This window comes from Sturnus vulgaris, chromosome 3 (assembly GCF_052056855.1).
Source record: "Sturnus vulgaris isolate bStuVul1 chromosome 3, bStuVul1.hap1, whole genome shotgun sequence".
In the NCBI taxonomy this organism is placed as follows: Eukaryota; Metazoa; Chordata; class Aves; order Passeriformes; family Sturnidae; genus Sturnus; species Sturnus vulgaris.
In genome coordinates, this window is record NC_142245.1 from 10,012,940 (window position 1) to 10,032,232 (window position 19,293).

The following is a 19,293-nucleotide window of genomic DNA, read 5'->3' on the forward strand; positions in this document are numbered from 1 at the left end:
CCTCCTGGAACAGAGACCACGATGACACGGCATCAACGCGCTCCGGGGGAACCCCTGGACCCTCCAGTGGAGGACACACATCACACAGCGGGGACAACAGCAGTGAGCAAGGTAGGAACAGAGCCCTCACACTTTCCTAGCTGGCAAGTGGTCACCAGTGTGCTCAGGGACTGGTTACTCTCTTTTTGGCTTGGAAATGTGCTCGGGTACTGGAGGGTTTGTGCTAGGAAAGGTCTATCTTCCTTTTTTTGTGGCATTTTTTCCTCCATCTTCTCCTAGTAAAGGGATTGGCATCTTTATTTCTTTGACCCTGCCAGCAGGCACATGTTAGAGCAACATATGTACCAAATTTGCAGTGTGCTTAATAAAAATAAGAAATGAGAATTTTGGGGGTTTTTTCTTCATTCAAATGAGTTAAAAGATGAAATCTTCAAAATCAAATGTAATTAAGATTGAAGAAATGCATGCTATTATTTCAAAGATGCCATCGAAACTTGATTGCATATAAAGAAGAGATGGTAGCTGGCCCGTTTTACAAAATCCTGAGCTGTGCTTTTACTTACTTTTTTATACTCAATTCCAATTTACTTGAATGCAAGAACATTCTGTTTGAGTGCCAGGCTGGAGTAGCTGATTTAGCAGGGCGAGTATGAAATGAGCTTGGTGCAGTGGAAGTGGGACATTCTACAGGTAATCAGAAACTCTGTCTGTCTCAGAAACTCTGAAGTCTAAAAAGCTGAATCTCTGGATTTTTTTTTTTGTGAGATGCTGAAAGCATATTTTTTCTGAAGAGACCAACTGTAGTGGATTTAGTGCTAATTTAATGCAATTAAAATTTAAAATGGATCCATAATCTGAATATAAAAGAGTATGCTTTATTGAAGTTGACTCTGAACTCACAATAGGTATATACTTTTAAATCTGGTTTTATGATCATGTTTCATTCAAGTGCTGTTAGACAACAAAGGAATTATGTTTCCAAAAAAAGGTTAACAGTACTGATTAGCATTGCGAAGTCTGCATTTAACAAGATTAGTTTTTAAACTAAACCAGTATATTTTAATTTTTTATATGCATGGATTTAACGTACATGGTGAATAACATCTCGTTATAGAATTTTAAGTATTTGAGACTCGTTATTGTTTAAAGAAAAGTTGCTGACTTCATCGCAAGTGTAGCCTAGTAAAAATGGGGCCTGGAATAGTAAACTGTTGCAGAGCTGAGGCAGAAACTGGTAACCTTCTGACCTCTGACTTTTACTGGAAAATGATATGCAACATAAATTCAGGGGGCCTTTTTTCTTTCAAGTATGTATACATATATATTCTAGTGTTGCTGTTCACAATGCTATAGTTGAAGTGGTGTCAACTTGTTCGTCAGAGCCCCTTGCTTTTGGAGCAAACTTTAAATCCATGGGGTTTTTTAAAGGCTGAAAAAGCTGCTTCAAAAACAAGCTTTGAACTAAAATGTGATGTTTTGAGAGGGTTTTTGTATTCGTTTAGAGCTGTTTTTTTATTAGACGGATGTGCCTGTGTTTATGTGGATATGTGCGTGGACAAAACATCTGTGGGGAGGCCACAGATGCCAGAATGCTCCTAGAACTGCGTTGGAAATTGAGCTTAGTTCCTGGTGTACTTTTAGAGATTTTCAGACTTCATTTTCTCCTAAATGTTGCATTTTAGTAGTCTGGAGTGCTGGTCATACCTGTTGTCTTATTGCCATCCTGATCAGTTCCGAGCAAGGTGCATGCTGCAGCCTCAGTCAGGAAGGGTTTTCTAAAGTGAGTTTCAAGCCTGAGTCCTATGAAGTATCCACAGAAAGACTTGTAAATGATGCCTTAGTCAGTTCTGAAACTGTTACCCAAACCCCAGTGGTTTATTGAGGCTAGAATTGCTGCCAGTGCTTGATCGAGTGTTTTGTGAAGAAGGCTTGTTGCATTAAAACTTTGGAGAAGAGTAACAAAAGTGGGAATTTGATAACTGGAGCTCTCAGGTCAAGTTTGGGAAAGGAATTTTGGAAAAGTGATCCTGTCCTGGGGGGGTCTCTGTTACCAAGACTTGACTTCAGGCCACTTGTCACCTTCGGAAATTGGCATTTTGGCATTGTTTTTGAGGAACAAGAATGTGGTAATGGTAGTGGTGGTCTTGCTTGAGCCTTGCTTTATGTCTTGTTTACATGAAATGCTCTGAAGGTTGAAATTATGGGGGAAGCTCATTTCTTTAAGCACACCCATGCCTGCATGTACACATTCTGTTTAAAAAAAAAAAAAAAAAAATCCCGAATGTGATTTCCCTATGGGGAAGAAGTAAAAAATTATGACGCTCAAGGACCAAAACAGAAGAGAACAAAAAGATAGCAAATATCCTGCCTCTCCCCAACTGCATTCAATTTCCAGATGCTGTGATTTGGTGGCTTTTTTTCTGTGTCCTGATGTTAGGAGTGCAACACTGTGGTTGAACCCCTGTGTTCACCACTGCTGGGCGCTTTTCTTGGCAGCAGAAGAAGCCAGCATGGTACTGCCATAGCAGCCAGGTGCTGTGGAGGGGTGGCAGCAAAAGGCTGGGGACCCACATGCTCATGCTTGCAAGCAAAGGAGTTAACTCGAGATGCATGCATTGCGTGACATATATTCAGTATATTATGGGCTTCCCTATTTTTAGGAGTTTGTAAAAGTTCCTTTTGGTTCGTTCCATCTGTCAAGATCACGTTTGCCATTAAAAAAAAAAAAAAAAAAAAAAAGCAAATCTGATCACCAGAAATAAAAGCCTCTAAAACTGTCTGGCTTCAGATTGTTCTCACAACCTAGTTCCCTTGTTGGGATAGGTAAAAGCACCTTCTGACCATATTTGCAACCTCGCTGAAAGTATCACAAGGATGTAAATATAAGCTTTGCATTTTCAGAGAGGCACACAGACTGGAAAACTTAATCCTTTAGCAAGACTTTTCTCCTTAGTACTTAACCCAGAGTATGTTAAGGTCTATTTTTGGACTTTTGGGAGATTTTTCTCCTTTACCTTATTCATCACTACAAATCCTGCAAAGTGTATTTTTAACTTATTTATGTCCCAGTGTACAACACCCATCAAATGACAGCCTTTGAAATCAGGAGAGACGGTCTTTCCTGTAAACATTTTAAAGTCTTTTTAAATGTATTTACTTAGTAAATAGTAATAACTCCCAGCTGCTTCCTTCTATTGCAGAAATCCATATTTAACTGCTAGGGACCTGTTCTGAGGTCTCGTGCCACTGAACAGCAGGATATGTTATTGCATAGTACGTTGACACAACCTCTTCTAAGGGCCTCGTATTGTGTCATCATAGGGGATAGTTATAGTACAGGAATGCAGAATAATATTATGAAAAAGTTTTCCTGTTGCTCTGAACTTAACGGGAAAGGCCTTTGGAGGTCTGTGAGAGATCTGATTTTACATAGTGGAGAAATAACTCACAAAATTCTATTTAAAAGAAGAGAAGCAAATTCTTAATAGGCAGGTGATGCTGAGCTCATGACAGCACTATTTTATCGTGCTTGTTTCTTGTAACTTCAAAAGATTCCTGTTTGGGATATTGGAAGATCTATTTTGTTTGTTTTTCAACTAACGAGATCAGGAAGATGCTGAACAAAGCCTTGGTATAGTCATTTCTAATCCAGAGAGGAGTTCTTTATTTCCCATTTATTTCTCCTGCACAGCTTAAAAGAAAAAGCAAAATAATCCATCAGTGCCACTTTATTTGTCTGTATTGTTTCTCTCTTTTTTTTTTTTTTTTTCCCAAGCCTCAGCCTGCATTGAAAGAATTTTTTTAACCTCCAAATAATTGTTGCTCTTTCAAGCCAGGAGTAGAAAGCAGCAATATTTCTTTATAAAAATGTATCAATGGCTGCAACGGTTTATTTTTTTTTCAAGGTTTTGTAGGAGTTTGAGCAACCTATAGGCAAAAAGGCAATCGGGTTTATTATCGCTGGGAATCTCCAGGCGGTTGTTTGGAGGCTGCAAAGGCAGGCGACAGAGCTGGGAAGAGGGGGAGAGAAGGGCCACATTATGTTCCAGATGACTGAGCAAGGATTTATATACCAGCTCGCCCTTTTTTTTCCCGCCCCCCCCCTTTTCTTTTTTTTTTTTGAACATGGGAGAAGAAAAGTAATAAGAGCGGGGAGGCATTTGAAGCGGTCGGATGGCCGATGACTAATGGGATAGGTGGGCAGGAGCCCTCGGATTGGGTGTCTTAATGAGCACATTTCGCACCGAGTTTGGGCTGCAGTTCCCCTTCACCTTTGCCCTTTATTGACCGAACTGACACTTCATTTTTCACATACTTCCAATTATGGCTGAGCTTAAGTGTCGCCCTGCCTCCTTTCTTTCTTGCCTATGGATGGCTTGAGAGTGGCTAAGGCCACAGAAGATATTTTAATTTGAAAAACTACCATAGCAAGGCAGGTTTAGGGTGTAACCTGAAACTGCTGTCACTTGGCAGTTTCTCCGATGAAAACAAAAGTTTTAATGTTTCTTGTTTAGCGCTTCACCACCAGTCCCCCCCCTCCTTCTCTGTGGTGATGTGCGGAATTGCTTTGGGGGCCATTGGGTTGGTGAGGGGTGTTTTCCTCGGGCTAAATAATTTCTGGCAACACAGGTGTCATGGGTGGGTGTCACCCAAGTAAAGAGGTAAACCCAAATGAAAAGCAGTGCCGTGCTTAAACAATGGCTCCTCTTTCCTTCCCGATGCAGTGTCTTCTCAAATGGCTTCTTGTGGTGTAATGCCTTGCAATGTCCTTTGCTGGATGTTCTCCTTATGGAAAAGCAAAGCATAGTTGTGCTTGTACTTCTCAAGCCTTAGACCAGTGTGGATTTGTTGTTTTGGTAATATTTAATGCATGAATGCAGATTTGAGCGTGGCCTGGCTGTGAAGCTTTGAGAAGTGGCTGAAAATGATGCTGGGAGAGGCTGGTAGGATGAAGAGACAGAAAAATCTTCCGTTGCCCCTTTGCTGTACAAGGAGAACCATGATATATCTCCCACTGCTCCATGATATATCTCCCACTCCTCAAGCCTGTGTGTGTTTCCACGTTGGCTTTTACATGCAGAATCCTTCCAGGGCGGAAATGTCTGTTTGCTTTCGCAGGGCTTAGGGGGTTTCGGAGCATGCGGTTTTCCTACCAAATGTGGATTCTGTCAGAAATAGTTGGAATAAGTTGTGCTCGCATGGGGTGGGTGGGTTTAAGAACAAAATAGCTGCTGTTAGGCCTTCACTTCCCAGCAGCACCACTGGATTTTGCAGCACAGTTTTCACTACCGGCTCTGTCATGTGAAATTTGGGTGAGTAATGAGTGGGCATGCCACCTGTGTGCCAGTGGTGATTGCTTTACATTTAAATACCTGGAGACTATGTTGACAATTATTTACATCCAAACAGAGGCCCCCTAAAACACAGAAGTATTTATCTCAAAAAAAAAAAAAAGTATGAAGTATTACGTTCTTTATTATGTAGCCCTCTGGCATAGTAATGGCATGGCATATTTTTACTATAATATGGTAATAAAAGAATATGTAAAAGGCAGACAAAGGTTCTGTCTTTTCACTAAGGTGACCCCTGTTACCAAGTAACTGCTTTACTTATGAGCTTATTAAAAACTCAAAAAAAATGAGCTTTTCATACTTCACAGGCATTGATGTGAAAATGAGCTGTCCTATGAGTAGTTTTCTTGATCATTTTTAGAACAATTGATTAGCCAAAGAGCCGCTGTCATTAGTTGACATTGACTGATAGCAATTTGTCATAAGCTCCGAAGGTCAGCCAGGCAGTGGAAGCTTCGGCTTGTCTTTGATTGACCTTTTCTGATGCCATTATCATGCGATCGGTTAGACTGGATGTGACCCTCGATTAGAATAGACAGGGCATTAGTCAACAGGGACTGCTCCCTGTGTTTTTTCTGCTGCTTTATGTATTGTGAATCCCGAATTAAGCATAATAGACTTGTTTGGAAACGAAGCAGTATCAGTTTTCTTGCTGAGGCTCTGCCATCCCCTTTTCTCTTCCTGCTTTTCCATCAAGCAGCAGCGCTCGGTTTGCTTTAAATCAGCGTGAGCACCTGTGCCCTCTTGCTTTGACGTGAGATGCGAGATTTAAACCAGGCCCATATTTATTTGAAACTCTTTGTGTAGGTGCGTATTCATCAGCAGCACCAGCATTAATTATTTTTATCTCCCCAGAATCATGTTTTATTTTTTAACAGTGATTGAGTGGTTGAGGATTATGCTCATAGCACGATGTCAATTTATCATTCTGCTCTAAAGCCGGGGGACGTGAAACTGTTTTTTTCCTCCTTTTAGTTTAGGTTTTCAGTTTTTTGTTTGGTTTTGGTCTGGTTTTTTGGTTTTTTTTTTTTCGTCTCATCAGCCTGATTCAGCTGTAATCTTAGATTTTGGCAGTGTTAAGTCTGTGTGCCTCAGCTAAGCAGGGTTGTGCTTCCAGAATAGTGCATGGGAGTAAGTTCTTGCTTAGAAGCGGGTATCTGTCATGATTTGAGCATTAATCTATTCCCAGTGTCAGGATTTATTTCAATCATTCGCATTAGCTTAAATTTCTCTTATTAACAGGCTTTTTTCATTTTGCTCTGGCAAAGCTAACTTAAATACTCATAAATGCTGCTTGTTTTCCCTAAATTGTGGGTAACATCATCATAAATGAACTCTTTTCCTTGTAAAAAACCTTCCTTCTTTCCATTTGGTTTTCAGAGAAAACCTGAATTTCTCTAAGCACCAACTTGTTTTTCAGGTCAGCCCCCAGAGATAATAAGCAGTTCAAAACCAGCAAAACCGATTCAGCACAGTTTAATGTGACTTTCATTCTTTGCTCAGGAAAAGCTTCCAGCTGGGAGGGGAGCAGAGAGACGACTATGTTGGGAGGCAGATCATTCAGGCTGAGGCTACTGCTATCATTGGTGGAGCAGAAGGGGGGAAAAAGACTTTGGAAACTGTTTACCTTTAAAGTGGCTGTGGAAATACAAATATTCCTGACTTCTCAGCCCATCAAGCAGCAAAATCCATGAGCTGGAGTCCCTTTTTTTTTCCCCCTATTTTCTTGGCAAGTTTTTCTGAACTCATAAATGTCTACCCATTAAACATCTGCGTGGCTGTGCACAAGCCCATGTATACATGGATGTGTATATAAGAACACGGCCTTGGCCCTGAACTGAGACCATCCATTGGCTTTTACAGCCCTCCAAAGTGTGTCTGCACAGAACTAGATATTTCACTGAGGGCAGGTTCTTGAATATGCCAAACAGGGAGCAGTGGTGGAAAATAATGACATTGCTAAATCGCTTCTTGGGCTGTTAGCCAAAAACTCTGGTGTAGGGTGAAGAGCATCTTGCTTTCCTCCTTGGATGGGACAGATGGAGGTTTGGTTTTGTAAGAGAGAAGTTGTAGAAATAGGTTTGAAGTTTTTAGTGTCCAATATGCACCTTTTGAAAGTACTGGAGTTGGGTATTTTCAAGATGGCTGATAGGATTTTTTTAAATTTTTTTTTTGCTTTATCAGATATGGTGGGGTTTCTTCCTACACGTCCTGGATGTTTTCACTTAAGTTGTGGTGGCTCATTGGAGTTAATGAGCTTCCCATATGGCCCATATTAAAGGCCATCTTAGTATTCCCTTCTTAAGGGTTTTATGCCATTTGCTTCTCCAGGTCTTGGTGGCTTCAGCTGAGTCTTTTGCAATCTGATGTAGGCAGAGTGAGACTTCAAGGTGTGTGTCACTGACCTCTTTAACTTGGAGGTTAAAAAAACAAAAGCTGTGATCTTGAGATGTTTGTTTTGAGAGGCATTTTATCACAAGGAGTATAAACTCATAAACATGCTGTATTTCTGGATTAGTGATGCAACAGGGTGTGCCATCAGGCTGCTTGGCACAGACCATTTTCCTATCTCTCACATGAAAGACTGGGAGGGGAAAGATGACTAAGGATGGAGGAGAAGTCTTTAAAATTAGTTGTGTTTGGAGAAAGTGGGTGCTTGTCCCATAATGCAAGAACTCAGGGTGGTGTTCATGGCACAAGAGCTGTTCCAAAGTGTTACTAGCTTTAAAACAAACAAAAATGTTTCATGTGTTGGGTTTATTGCTACAGAACAGCATTCTGAGGAGGTCAGCAGGGGACAAAAAGAGATTAGACCAATTCATGGAAAAACAGGTTCTTCTGTAGCTATTAAAAACCCTGGTCCAGATGCAACTGCGGGCTCAGGAAGGTGCCCAAGTGCTGATTGTCAGAGCGGTGGCACAGCTGCTTCTGTGTGCCCCCACTTTCTGTAGCGTTTTCCTAAACACCCGTTACTATTTGTGTGACACACCACCATAAGACCCAGTTACTTGGACAGATGCCCTCTAGTTTTTATGTTAAAATAATTTTTTATAATTCAATTCAGGAAATAAGATGCTGGATGTTTTTGTTTATCCCTTTTTTTAAAGGCTCTTGCTAAAGCTGGCATGCTTTTGTTGGGAAGAAAGTAGACATAGCTTGTATTTTCTTGCCCTTATTACCCCGATGGTGGGAATGTTTTGATGCTATTCATTCAAATTTGACAGGTGATTGCTTCTGTAAATGAATGCACTCAAATCATAATTGTTGCAACAGAATTGTTTGATTACCTGCCGGTAGCCTCTTTCTCTCTGATAGCTTTTGGATCACCTGTTTGCTGAGAGCATTTGACAGTCCTCATGTTTATTACCCAATTGAATGTCAGTAGCAATTGCAGCTAAAGATAAACGAAAATGCAAGTACTTGTTGACCTTGACTTTTTTCCACAAGATATTGGACTTGATGGCTCTATTGCTGTTGAACTGATAAGAGTTATAAACAGTAGTTGAAGGAAAATGTTTTATTCCCAGAGGAAAGTACCACACTGCTGTGGGAAATGGCATATGACTAGCACTCTTTGCCAAATTTGCTTGGTTCACCTTCATGTGGACTGTGGGAAAATAAAATCCAAATTTCCCCTTTTATGACTTTAATATCTCTGTGAACGTGAATTCCTGTGCTCTTTGTAAAGTTTTGTTGGCAGACTGTGCCAATAACAGACAGCAAGCACAAGACCTCGCTGCGTTTTATGATGTGCTATAATGAGGATTCTCAATTCTTCCTCATTTTTTGGGCTGATTTGATAATTACAGGGAGGAAGCAGAGCTTTCTTCTCCTATTCCACGGGAAGCTTAATATGCCTATAACTGGCAAAGACTGGGAAATGTGTGGCTGTGAGTGGATATTGTCGGAGTGGGGCTGTGCTGGTGGGAGGACAGCCTAGGGATGAAGCTCAAGTTATTGCAGGGATGGAGAGATAATACTTTCATCAGTCAAGTTTGCACCCACTTCTTTAGGCAAGGTCCCATGTTGGGTCCTTTGCAGGTTTTTGGTAGGAGGGGCTGATTTGGGGATGCCCCTCCCAGCTGTGTTTGGGAAATGGGAGGGAGAGATGAATTCCTGCCCCAACAAATTTTCCTGCTATACCCCACGTATGTATATGTATATATATTTCTTTCTAATGCTACTCTAATATGAAACTTGAAAGGAAGGCTTCAATGGAAACAGGAGCAGGCAATAGGCTTTGAGATCTTTCAGGATGAAAGTCACTGTATAAACATTATACATAAAAAGCACAAAAGACAGTGGAATTATATTCTTTAAAACATAAGTCCTTGTCTCAGCAACTGCTCTGATAAACTCTGTACAGTATTGTAGGAGCTTGTTAAAGCTCTGAAATGCAGGATTAAGCAGTGCTGTAACAGTTAGCAGTCAGACGAGTAATCTTATTGTGTTGTAATTTTTTTTTAGGTAAGATTAAGCTGGCATTACATTATATGTTTGTGGGCAAGGGGCCATTCTTCAAGGGATTAATTAATAGGATCAGCGCTGTAAGATGCTGACATAATTTTTTCTAGGCACATTGATGCACACGGGCTTTTATTATTACTTTTTTTTTTTTCCCCCCCAATTTTAAATTAATGAATGAGATGGGGACTTTCTCTGGGCAATCAGAGCAGCCTCTGCAGCTTGCAGCAGTGGTGATGTCAGAGCCACCTGTCACCCTATAATTCATTGGGGGCCACTTCTTACTGGCCTGGTGACCCACTAGTTGGTGACATGAGAAATACCAGAGGGAGATGCCTGATGTCCCTTCTAACTAAGCTGGAGTGGAATTGTAAGGCTATGACTAAGCAAATGCCTGACACTGCTCTGGCGGGTCTTTGAATGAGGGTGGTGTTAGTAAAACCTTCCACCTTTTTGCTTTGGCTCTTTAGCCATGATACCTCCTCCATGTAGCCTTTGGTTTGACATGCTTGAACTTTTGCTCAGGCCTGGAAGGTGGGAGAGGACATGGGAGAGCATGGCTGGGCCTGTGATGTGCAGTGGGAGCAGTGTGACATCAGGATACACGCCCCCCTGCATCCCTCTGTGGCTTGGGAACTTCCTCATCACCAGGCAGTACCTCTGGCACCTAGTAACCAATATATAAATATTTATATGAAAAAAAATTATTTATCTATTATAAATATTATGAGTGTTTCTATATTTTATTTTATTATTTTTCACTTGAGTATTTAAAATCTCACACAGATTTTGCAGTCAGGTTTTTGTAGTTGCTCGTTGCTGAAGTGTAATGTGAAAGTGTGAGAAAGAAGAAACAGCATATAAGAAAAAGTACAGTGGGGGCAGCCTTTTCAACTACTTTTCTCTTAGTCCTTAGTTTTCTTGGGGCTGATTCTGTGCCGTGGGTGAGAGATGGCCCTTGCAACTCCAATACTGTGCATTGTCTCCAGGTTGTATCTTCTGCAGAAGAACAGGAGAAGATCTACTAGAAGACACCACATATGCCCTTGGAAAAGACCTAATGGTGGCACACATACTCTAACTTATTCTGAAATCTTCCCCAGTGCTCTAAATAGCAGTGTCACATGGGTGCATGCTAAATATATTCTGGAGTCTGTAGTGTCCCGATGGACCTCGAAGAAGGCATATCTTAGCTTTCTCTGGTCAGCAAGTGAAGGTCAGGGAAGCAAGGCTTATAGGATGGAGAATCTTTTGTTGGTCTCATTGCTGTGCCAAGAGAATCTCCTCCCTTTCTCCCTCCCTGGCACAGCACTGAGGGAGAAACCCCATGGTGGAGTTCCTTCTTGGAGCCCTGGATTATAGCACATGCATCGAATGCCTTCCTAAAGTGGGGGAAAGAGGGACTGAGGCAGCATTAATTGAACAGCTCGAAGTTAACTGTCATTTGAAATGGGGTTAAAGTTTCAGGGCGCTGTAATGTCAGAGTGTAGCAGCTTCTTGCTAAAGAGCAAGAGATAAGATGCAGGCAAATTACAGCAAGGGGGAAAAGAGACAACAAAGTGGAGTTGAAATGCTGTGTTCGTTCTGTACTTCTCCTCCCTTCTCCACTTAGTAAAGCATCTATTTATCTCTTCTGTGCCCTCATCCCCCTGTGGCAATGAGAATGCTCCAGGAGAGGCTTTTGTGCAGGATCCTGCTTGCTTTTTTTTTTTTTTGTATCTGTCTGCACTAAACCTGTGCAAATTCTGCATGAGTCTAGCTGTGTAAAAGCAACAACAGTGGTGATGTTAATTCAGTATAACTATTGGACAGACTTGGTATGGTTTTGTATTGTTGTTCTGTAATGGGCTGTAGGAAAGCAGAGAGATGTTCTATTGATGAGCAGGCTGAGCCACAAAATCCTTGAGTGTCAGTCTATAAATATTTACTGTTTGTGCGTGAGTTTGTTCATATACATGCTTGGATGTGACTACTTTCTACTACTACACGTTTTTATTCTGTCAACCTGGCAAGAAAGGTGGTAAACAGCCACCCTTATGAAGCACAGGGCATTTTTAGAACCTTTCAAATTTCCTTTATGAGGAACATTGTGCTAATTTCCTTGGTGTTACAGCTACCAGAAACAAATTAGGAAGCAGTGCTAACATTAGTGTCTCACCATATATTTAATCCAGGTAAAAAACCCTTGAGGTGGCCATAATTTACCAGGCTGAAGAGCAGAGAGGGTTGGCATAGCCACCTCATCAAGAAATGTAAAGTGATGACTTGGTTTAATTTAATCCAAAGGATGTTGGTTACTTGGTTGACTTTAATCCCAATAAAGTAACCAGCTAACAGTCTGCAGGAGGAATTTGTTAGTCATGACATGGGTATATCAGCTCTTCACCACCATTAATTACATTGGATCACTGAAAAGCAAAATATGCATATTATGCAATTTTACAACATGGCTTTCCATACATAATGTATCAATATAAATTAGAATTGCTTTGTACAGATTAATTGAGATGTTGCGTGTTACCAATATATAAATTTTATTTACAGTTGCAGTTGGTGTATGTGAAATGACAGTATAAAACTTAAAAGTGCCTCTCAAGTTGATAAATGCCAACTTGATACTAAACACATTAATACTCAGTTAAAATTAGCAATCAATTTACTTGGCTATTGGAGGTTAGCCAGGGATGAATCTGAAGTTGTATTAGGTATATCGTACTGGTCTGAATACATCATATGCTGTTGCAAAAGCATTGTGCTAATTTTAGCTTACAAAGAGGATGAAGATAAACTGCCTGCTGCTAGTTTGCCATATGCTATCCTGGTGATAATATTCAAGTCAAAACTATTCTGCGGAGAGTCTTATTGTTTCAGTAAAAGAAAAGTGGAACATAGTTAAGCAAATTTTTGCTCTGTAAATGTGTACCAAATAATGAAATAAAACAAATCTCAAATGCTGGTAATGAGATCTGTGAAATTTGTTTGTGGTTTATTGGCTTTCATGGGAGTCAGCAATGTATTTTAGTATATATTTGATCCAATTGCATCCATTTCTCGCATGTAAATCTTAAAATCAATCTAAATAAAAATCGAACTTTGTTCTGGTAGGCAAAAATATATTCTGAGTTGCTCCTAACTAGTTAAGCTTCCCATCCTTCAAGTTTGGTACATGAATAAAGGCGCTGCTGAGCTGATTTTTCATGAGCTTCTCCCTTTTCTTTGTTTATTTAAAAACACAAAACGTATTCTGGTTTCCGTAGGAGGAGGATTTTGCTTCTGTACGTTCAGTGAAGAGCATTTGCTTTCTCCATCTGCACCCGTGGCCAGGAGAGAAGTGTGTGAGGAGGGGTGCCCGGACCCCTGGGGTTGCAAGGGCTGGGGGAAGCATTGCATTAACGAGTGGTGAAAAGCTTGACCTTCGAGTGACCTGGGTCAAGCAAACCCCCTGCCTAAGTGTACCATTTGGACATGGATACCTGTGGGGTGAGGGAAGAGATAAAGGAAGGGGGAGGAAGATAAAGTAATCCTATTGACTTGGGAACTTTTCAGATATTGCAAGTGAGGGAACATCAGGAATAATAAAAGAGTGGCAATATTTGCCTGCCTCATGTATCTGTGTAATGTCATTTCCAAAGGGCTGGAGTAGATAATAGCAAATGTGCTTTCAAGTATCAGTTCAATCTCTTGAAGTGATGGGGAAAACTGGATGCTCTGATCTGGTGGGTGCTGGAGAGTGTAATACAATCCTCATCACTGCAGAGAGAATTGCATAAATGGACAAAGATCTTCTGATTACATCTTTTGCTAAAGTGTAAAGTAAAAGATCTGGCTATAAGAGATGGCGAGTCTACTACTGTCTGGTCTTCTGACTTGTTTTTATAGGGGTTTTCACAGAAACAAATACCAATTACCAAAATAAAAACAAGCGGTGTGGCCAGTCTGTATCATGGTAGGACACATGCTCTTGAGTCAGCGTGGGCAGGAAGCTTGGCAGGTCTGTCCCCCACCATTGCCATTGCATCTTTATCTCTCTGCTTCATTGTTTGCCACTGAGTGCTTGAAATTCCAGTTTCCAAGTAAAAACTTCCTGTTTCTTGCATTTGCATTCAGTTTGGTAAGACATAAATTTAGTTATCTATCAAGGAGGGCTTTTTTTTTCCTCTCTCCAGTAAGGCAAAATAGGAAGAAGAAATTAATTATGATTTGGTGATAAGAGGCAGAATTTTGCATTTTTCCAGATTCTCTGTGTCAGGAAACATGAGGTTGTATTCTTGTGATAAGGTGATGGATGGGAGCTAAATTCAGCCTTTCCATCCTGAGTAATTTTAGAAAGAGCCCTGAAGTCCAGATCTTGCTTAGAAACAGAGACGGGCATATTCAGTCTTCATTAGCCATAGTTTCCTTGCTAGAGCATTGCTGCTTGTAAGTTTTTACTGTTCTGTGCAGTATTCAAAGGTAAAAGTGCACATATTCTTGTAGTCATCTCAGTCCTGAATTCCCCTTCGGAGAGTTTCATTCTCTCCATTGACTGTGAAGGGACTCAGGGAGGACTAATCATCTCGTTCAGACACTTAGCTTGGCAGCCTGACTTAAATGGTTAGAGTGAGGAGGGATGAAACTGTGCTAAAACTTGGCATTCCTTTAGGAAGGAAATGTTTGCTCTTTGTGGAGAAGGGGAATAAAGTGTTTTGTACTGCTGTAGAGGAGTGGGTTCAGGTATGGTATGTGTGAGTCTGTGTCCTCTGCAGTTCCTGAGCACAGTGGTCTGAGCATCTCATGACATCTGTTGTGTTTGCAGACCTGCATGGGTAACTGAAGTGTTCAAAAATCTTAGCATTCATAGAAAAAAATAAATATATACACTTTTTTTAAAAATATTATTTGGAGGGGTTAGTTTCTGTATTCCCATGCCTAGCTGTCAAGAAGCCAGGATTCCAGTTTTTCCTAACTTCAAGAGGTTGCTTGCTTTATTAGTGCTTACGTGGTTTTGGTTAAAGTTTCTCATATGACTCTGGGAGCTGAGGACTTAAATATAAAACATGATGAAAGGGGCTTCTGAAACTGTGTAGGAGCACTTTGCTCAACCTCCAACTAAACATCATTGAAGTCTTGCATGAGATGAGAGGCTCCATGAGGGAAGCCTTGAGGCAAAACCTGTTGCTGAGTTGAGGTGGTAGGAATGGCCATATTTAGCTTTGCTGTGCTGTTTGGGCAAAGGGTCCTTCAGCAGCTGGCACTGTGTTTTTCAGAACTTTTCTCTGTTCTTAAATATAAAATCAGAGTTTAACCTACTTCTACTCCAGACTAACAAGATGTACATTGGCCCATTTGAGTGTGCTCATACGCATTCAAAATGGCTCATTTTTCCACTTCATTTTTGTATTGTATTTGTAGCTATCCTGACTAGCACGAGGCAGAGAGGTTAATAATTTTATGCAGAATATTGAACGCTTATTTCCATTTTGAAGTCCACTTTGGATGCTGTCCTGAAACATATCTCCAAACTCTATACTGTGTCCCCACTGTGCCCCAGAAACACGAAATTTGGTGAAATTCGGGGCTTGCTTCCTTGGGAGGCTGTGAGTACAAAGCCTAAGGATCGTGCTGGAGGTTTGCAGGCGTGGAGGGAGAGCGGGTTACTGGCAGCAGCAGTGTGGGCTTTCATTCAGCACCTTGTCAGCGTGCCTTATCTGGGATCTTGGGGGATGGCTCTCCGGGGCAAGCCCAGGGAAGGGAGCTGAGTGAGGTGTTTCCAGGATTGTCCTGGCAGAAACTTTCTTTTGAGTCATTCTGCTTGCTCGGCAGGAGTCATAACCAGCACAGATACTTGCAGTACACTGGAAAGTTGGGCTTTCCAGCATGCTTGTTGACTGCTCTGGGGCTTTGACCTCCTTCTTTACAACTCATGTAATCTTTGGATGTGCACCTGCCATTTTGAGCCTCTCTTTTCATGCTTTTTAGTGAGGTTCATGTGAAGCTTTGAATATGCATGAAGTCTTCTGGGCTGGTAAAGGGTGAGCCTAAAGGATAGCTTCCCCGTGATCTTACAGGCAGCTGCCCTCTCCAGGTCAATATTCCCTTGTTCAGGTCACTGCTGAGATCATATTCATTTCAAATATAATGCTTATGTCAAAGTATTTTCCACAGAAACTGTTAAGTATAGGTGAGAATGCTTTTTAGCTGAACTTTGAATTTCAACCCATGATTATAGATGAAAATCTGTTTCCTCATCTGCCTCAGCCACAAATTACAGGTGCAGCTGGTCAGGCATTTAAAATGACGAAATTCAGAGTTTCTTTGCATAGAAACCAGCATCATGATTAGCAATGGCTCAGAGGCTGGCATTGTTGGCGACTGCTCAGATGATTCCCAGGTATTTGTGAAAGCCTTTTCCAGTCTCAAGAGAATCACCTGTTTTGGCATCAGTGAGTATTGTTCCAGAGTTGTGGTGGGAAAGAGTGCAGATCTGTGACTAGTGATTGCTCTTCTGCCTGACAAGCCTTGGTGACCCAGTCTTCAGGTGGAGACACTTGCCTGCAGGTCCTAAGGCATTGGTCATACAGCAAAAGTTGTGTATGGAGGAAGAAAGCAGCTAACACACAGATGGAAAATTGTGTTTGCTCAACATGCAATGAGTTTTTAGAAGAGACTCATTCTGAGTACAAGCGGGAACTAGTATTTACTAGGATTTGACTGCTCCAGGATAATTTGAATACAGGCTTTCAAGTGTCTTCTTTTCCTTTTCACACACATTTAAGCATGTCTCTAACATATATATATGACAAAGCTGTCCTGACCTTCATCAGAATAGTCTGCTAATGTTTTGCCTGCCTTTATCAAAGTGCAGTATGAAAGAACAACTCTGATTCATATTTTTAAGGGATGTTATTCTGACCTCAAAAACTGATACTTCCTTAGTCAGTGCCAGAAAGTCCTTTCTGTGGTTGTAGTCCCCATTTTTTCAGCAATTAAGACTCAGGTGGCATCAGAATAACAACTGATTTTAATAGCCACTTTAGCCACCTCCGTTATGGGGAGGAAGCATGCCGAGCTTCTGCAGAGCCTCAGATCTCTGCGGTGTGACCTCAAGTGACCAGATGCAAAAACCAGTGCAACTCTTGAACGGAAAGGTCTACATCATCCAAACTGTGCTGACTCTTGTCCAAGAACACACTGTTTACCTGTTCCTTCCAAAACTGGTCAACTTTCTGCAAGGCTGAGATGTGGGTGTTGGGGGATTTTTTGCTTATCTCAGTGCAGTTTGGCTGGTTTTCACAGAGCTGGTCTTCACTAGGTTGCAGATATATGTTGAGGATTGTGTTTTCTGTTTTGGTGACTGAAGCTGAACATTCCCACTGTTGACATAAATTTACCACCTCTGTCATGTCTGAAAGTATTTGTATATTCCTCTGCAAATGTGCAGGGTGACCACTCCAATCAAGAAGGGACAAATCTTACCAGTTAACTCCAGAATGCATCTTGCTGAAGGCAATGTCTGAAAACACATTGCCATAAGCATGAAGCAGCCAAGCTTCTGTCTGGCCCTTGAGATGTGTACCCAGACCTTAATGAAGGGTGGGGTTTTCCGTATTCCAATAAATAGATTTTGTTTGGAAAGGTGAGAGGCAGAAAGAGAGAATGTATTTTCACAGTCCTAAATAAAAGACTGTTTATGCCTAATACATTGGCAGAATTATTCCAAAGTAATTCATCCACGAGAAAATGATCCTTGTGTCACTGCCAAGGTCAGAGAGACCTATGGTGATCTGCAGAGTAAGTTCGGGTCACCCAAGTTAAATCTGCCCAGGGGCTGACTTAGCTCACGCACCACATTTTTTCCGCGATGAATTAAAGCAAACATCTTCTATAGATGAAGGCAGGGCTAAAACTGTGGTCAGCTTTCTCCCTGCAGCCAAGGTCTCCTGCTTTTCCGTTCTCCTTTCCAGGTTGTTCCTTTCATTTCCTTTCCATTCTTCTCTTTTCCTGGCATTTACAGGATGCTTAGAGAAGTCTGTCTTTTCCTTTATGAGGCAACCGATCCTATAAAACCTTCCTTGATATCTGCCTGGACAGGAAGGACATGGGGACATTGCTGGTGTTTGACCTGGTGCAGTGTTGGCTTCTGTGTGTGTGGTGTGTCCTTGCACACCAGCTGAGAAGCACATCCTGAAAGTTGAGGTGAAAAAGATGGAGTGCACAGCAGAAATGCAGTCCTTGTTAGCCTCAGCTGAGAGGGTGCCATCTGAACAGGATATTTGGCAGTTAACGAAGGTGAAGCTGATGATTTTTTTAGGCACTGCAAGGCTGCCCCAGGAGGAGACAGATGGAGTGGTGAGCTGGGCAGGTAAGAGTCCTCTTCCATCACTGGTGGGTGGGAAGGGTGAGACAAGGTCCTCAGCCCTTTCAACAAGGATGTGGTTGTTTCATCAGAAAAGCAAGATTCTTCTTCCTTGTGGTCTGTACCTACTATGGGGAAGCTGATGCCTGTGGTTTCAGCCTGCTAGAACCTGAGGTTTTCTTTAGCTTCCTTGGTTGCTCATTCATGTCATTTAAAGTACATCAAATTACTGAAAGCTTTTACAGTCTTTGCTTTCTACACATTTACAGCTGTTGCTCTTAGTGATAATGACAAATGCTGTGAGTTGAAAAAAAACCCAGAAATAATTTTGGCTTACTTGTTTAAGGATGTAAACATTTTGTTTATTTTTTCTGAAGATATGTATGGCTTTTTGCTATGACCCAGCTTTACTTTGAGATTTCTGTGGGGTTTTAGTTAAACACTCTTATAGCGTCAAAGAGACAAGCTGGAAATTGCTGAGTTAACTCCTTCCTATCCTTTATCCCTCTTGCAACTGGAACTGATGCCATGAGATGTAGTGACATAAATAATCAAATTCTGGGGTGCATCAGAAGCTTGTCCCTTTCCTCGTATTAGTTTGCCTATTCAAGGTAATTCTAGGCAGGTAATATCTAGGAATATGTAGTGATGGAAGATGAAAGAGGTAAAAATAAGGTGAACATGTACATGTAGGTAATATTCAGGGAAAGTTTCTAAGAGTCCAGCATTGATCTGACTTCTTTTACTTTAATTGTGTGTTTTGGACTCTAACATCTGTTTGTTCCTGGATTATTTGCATTTAGATTTGTTGTTTGTTTGTTTTAATTTGGAAAGAACCCACACCTTAAACTGTAACTGCACTGTAAATCAAACATCAAAATACCAGAGGCAGTGATAGAAAGTCGTAGGAAGCCAAAAACATAGCAGTGTAATGAATACATTAAGTTGGAGCCTAAGGGGATGTGCTGACTTAGTAGGACTGAAATTCCTGAAAGAAGTGTCACTGCCTACGTGCCCTAGGTAAGGACCATGAGGATGAGCCTGATGGCCAGTGGCCAGCCACAAGGAGCAGGGTCAAGACCACCTCCCCATCACTGCTATTTCTCTGAAGGGCTCTCTGAGCCCTCTGTATTTTCAGGCTCT

At 41.3% G+C, this 19,293-nt stretch overlaps 1 protein-coding gene across 3 annotated transcripts in view; it reads left to right on the forward strand.

The window, feature by feature from the left end:
* Positions 1-19,293, forward strand: part of MEIS1 (Meis homeobox 1) — a 107,041-nt gene that overhangs the window by 26,985 nt on the left and 60,763 nt on the right. For all 3 annotated transcript variants that reach the window (XM_088160974.1, XM_088160973.1, XM_088160972.1), the window contains exon 7: positions 1-111. This exon is cut by the window's left edge and continues 1 nt beyond it. In XM_088160974.1, coding sequence (XP_088017100.1) covers positions 1-111 — 111 coding nt within the window. The remainder of the gene's footprint in view (positions 112-19,293) is intronic.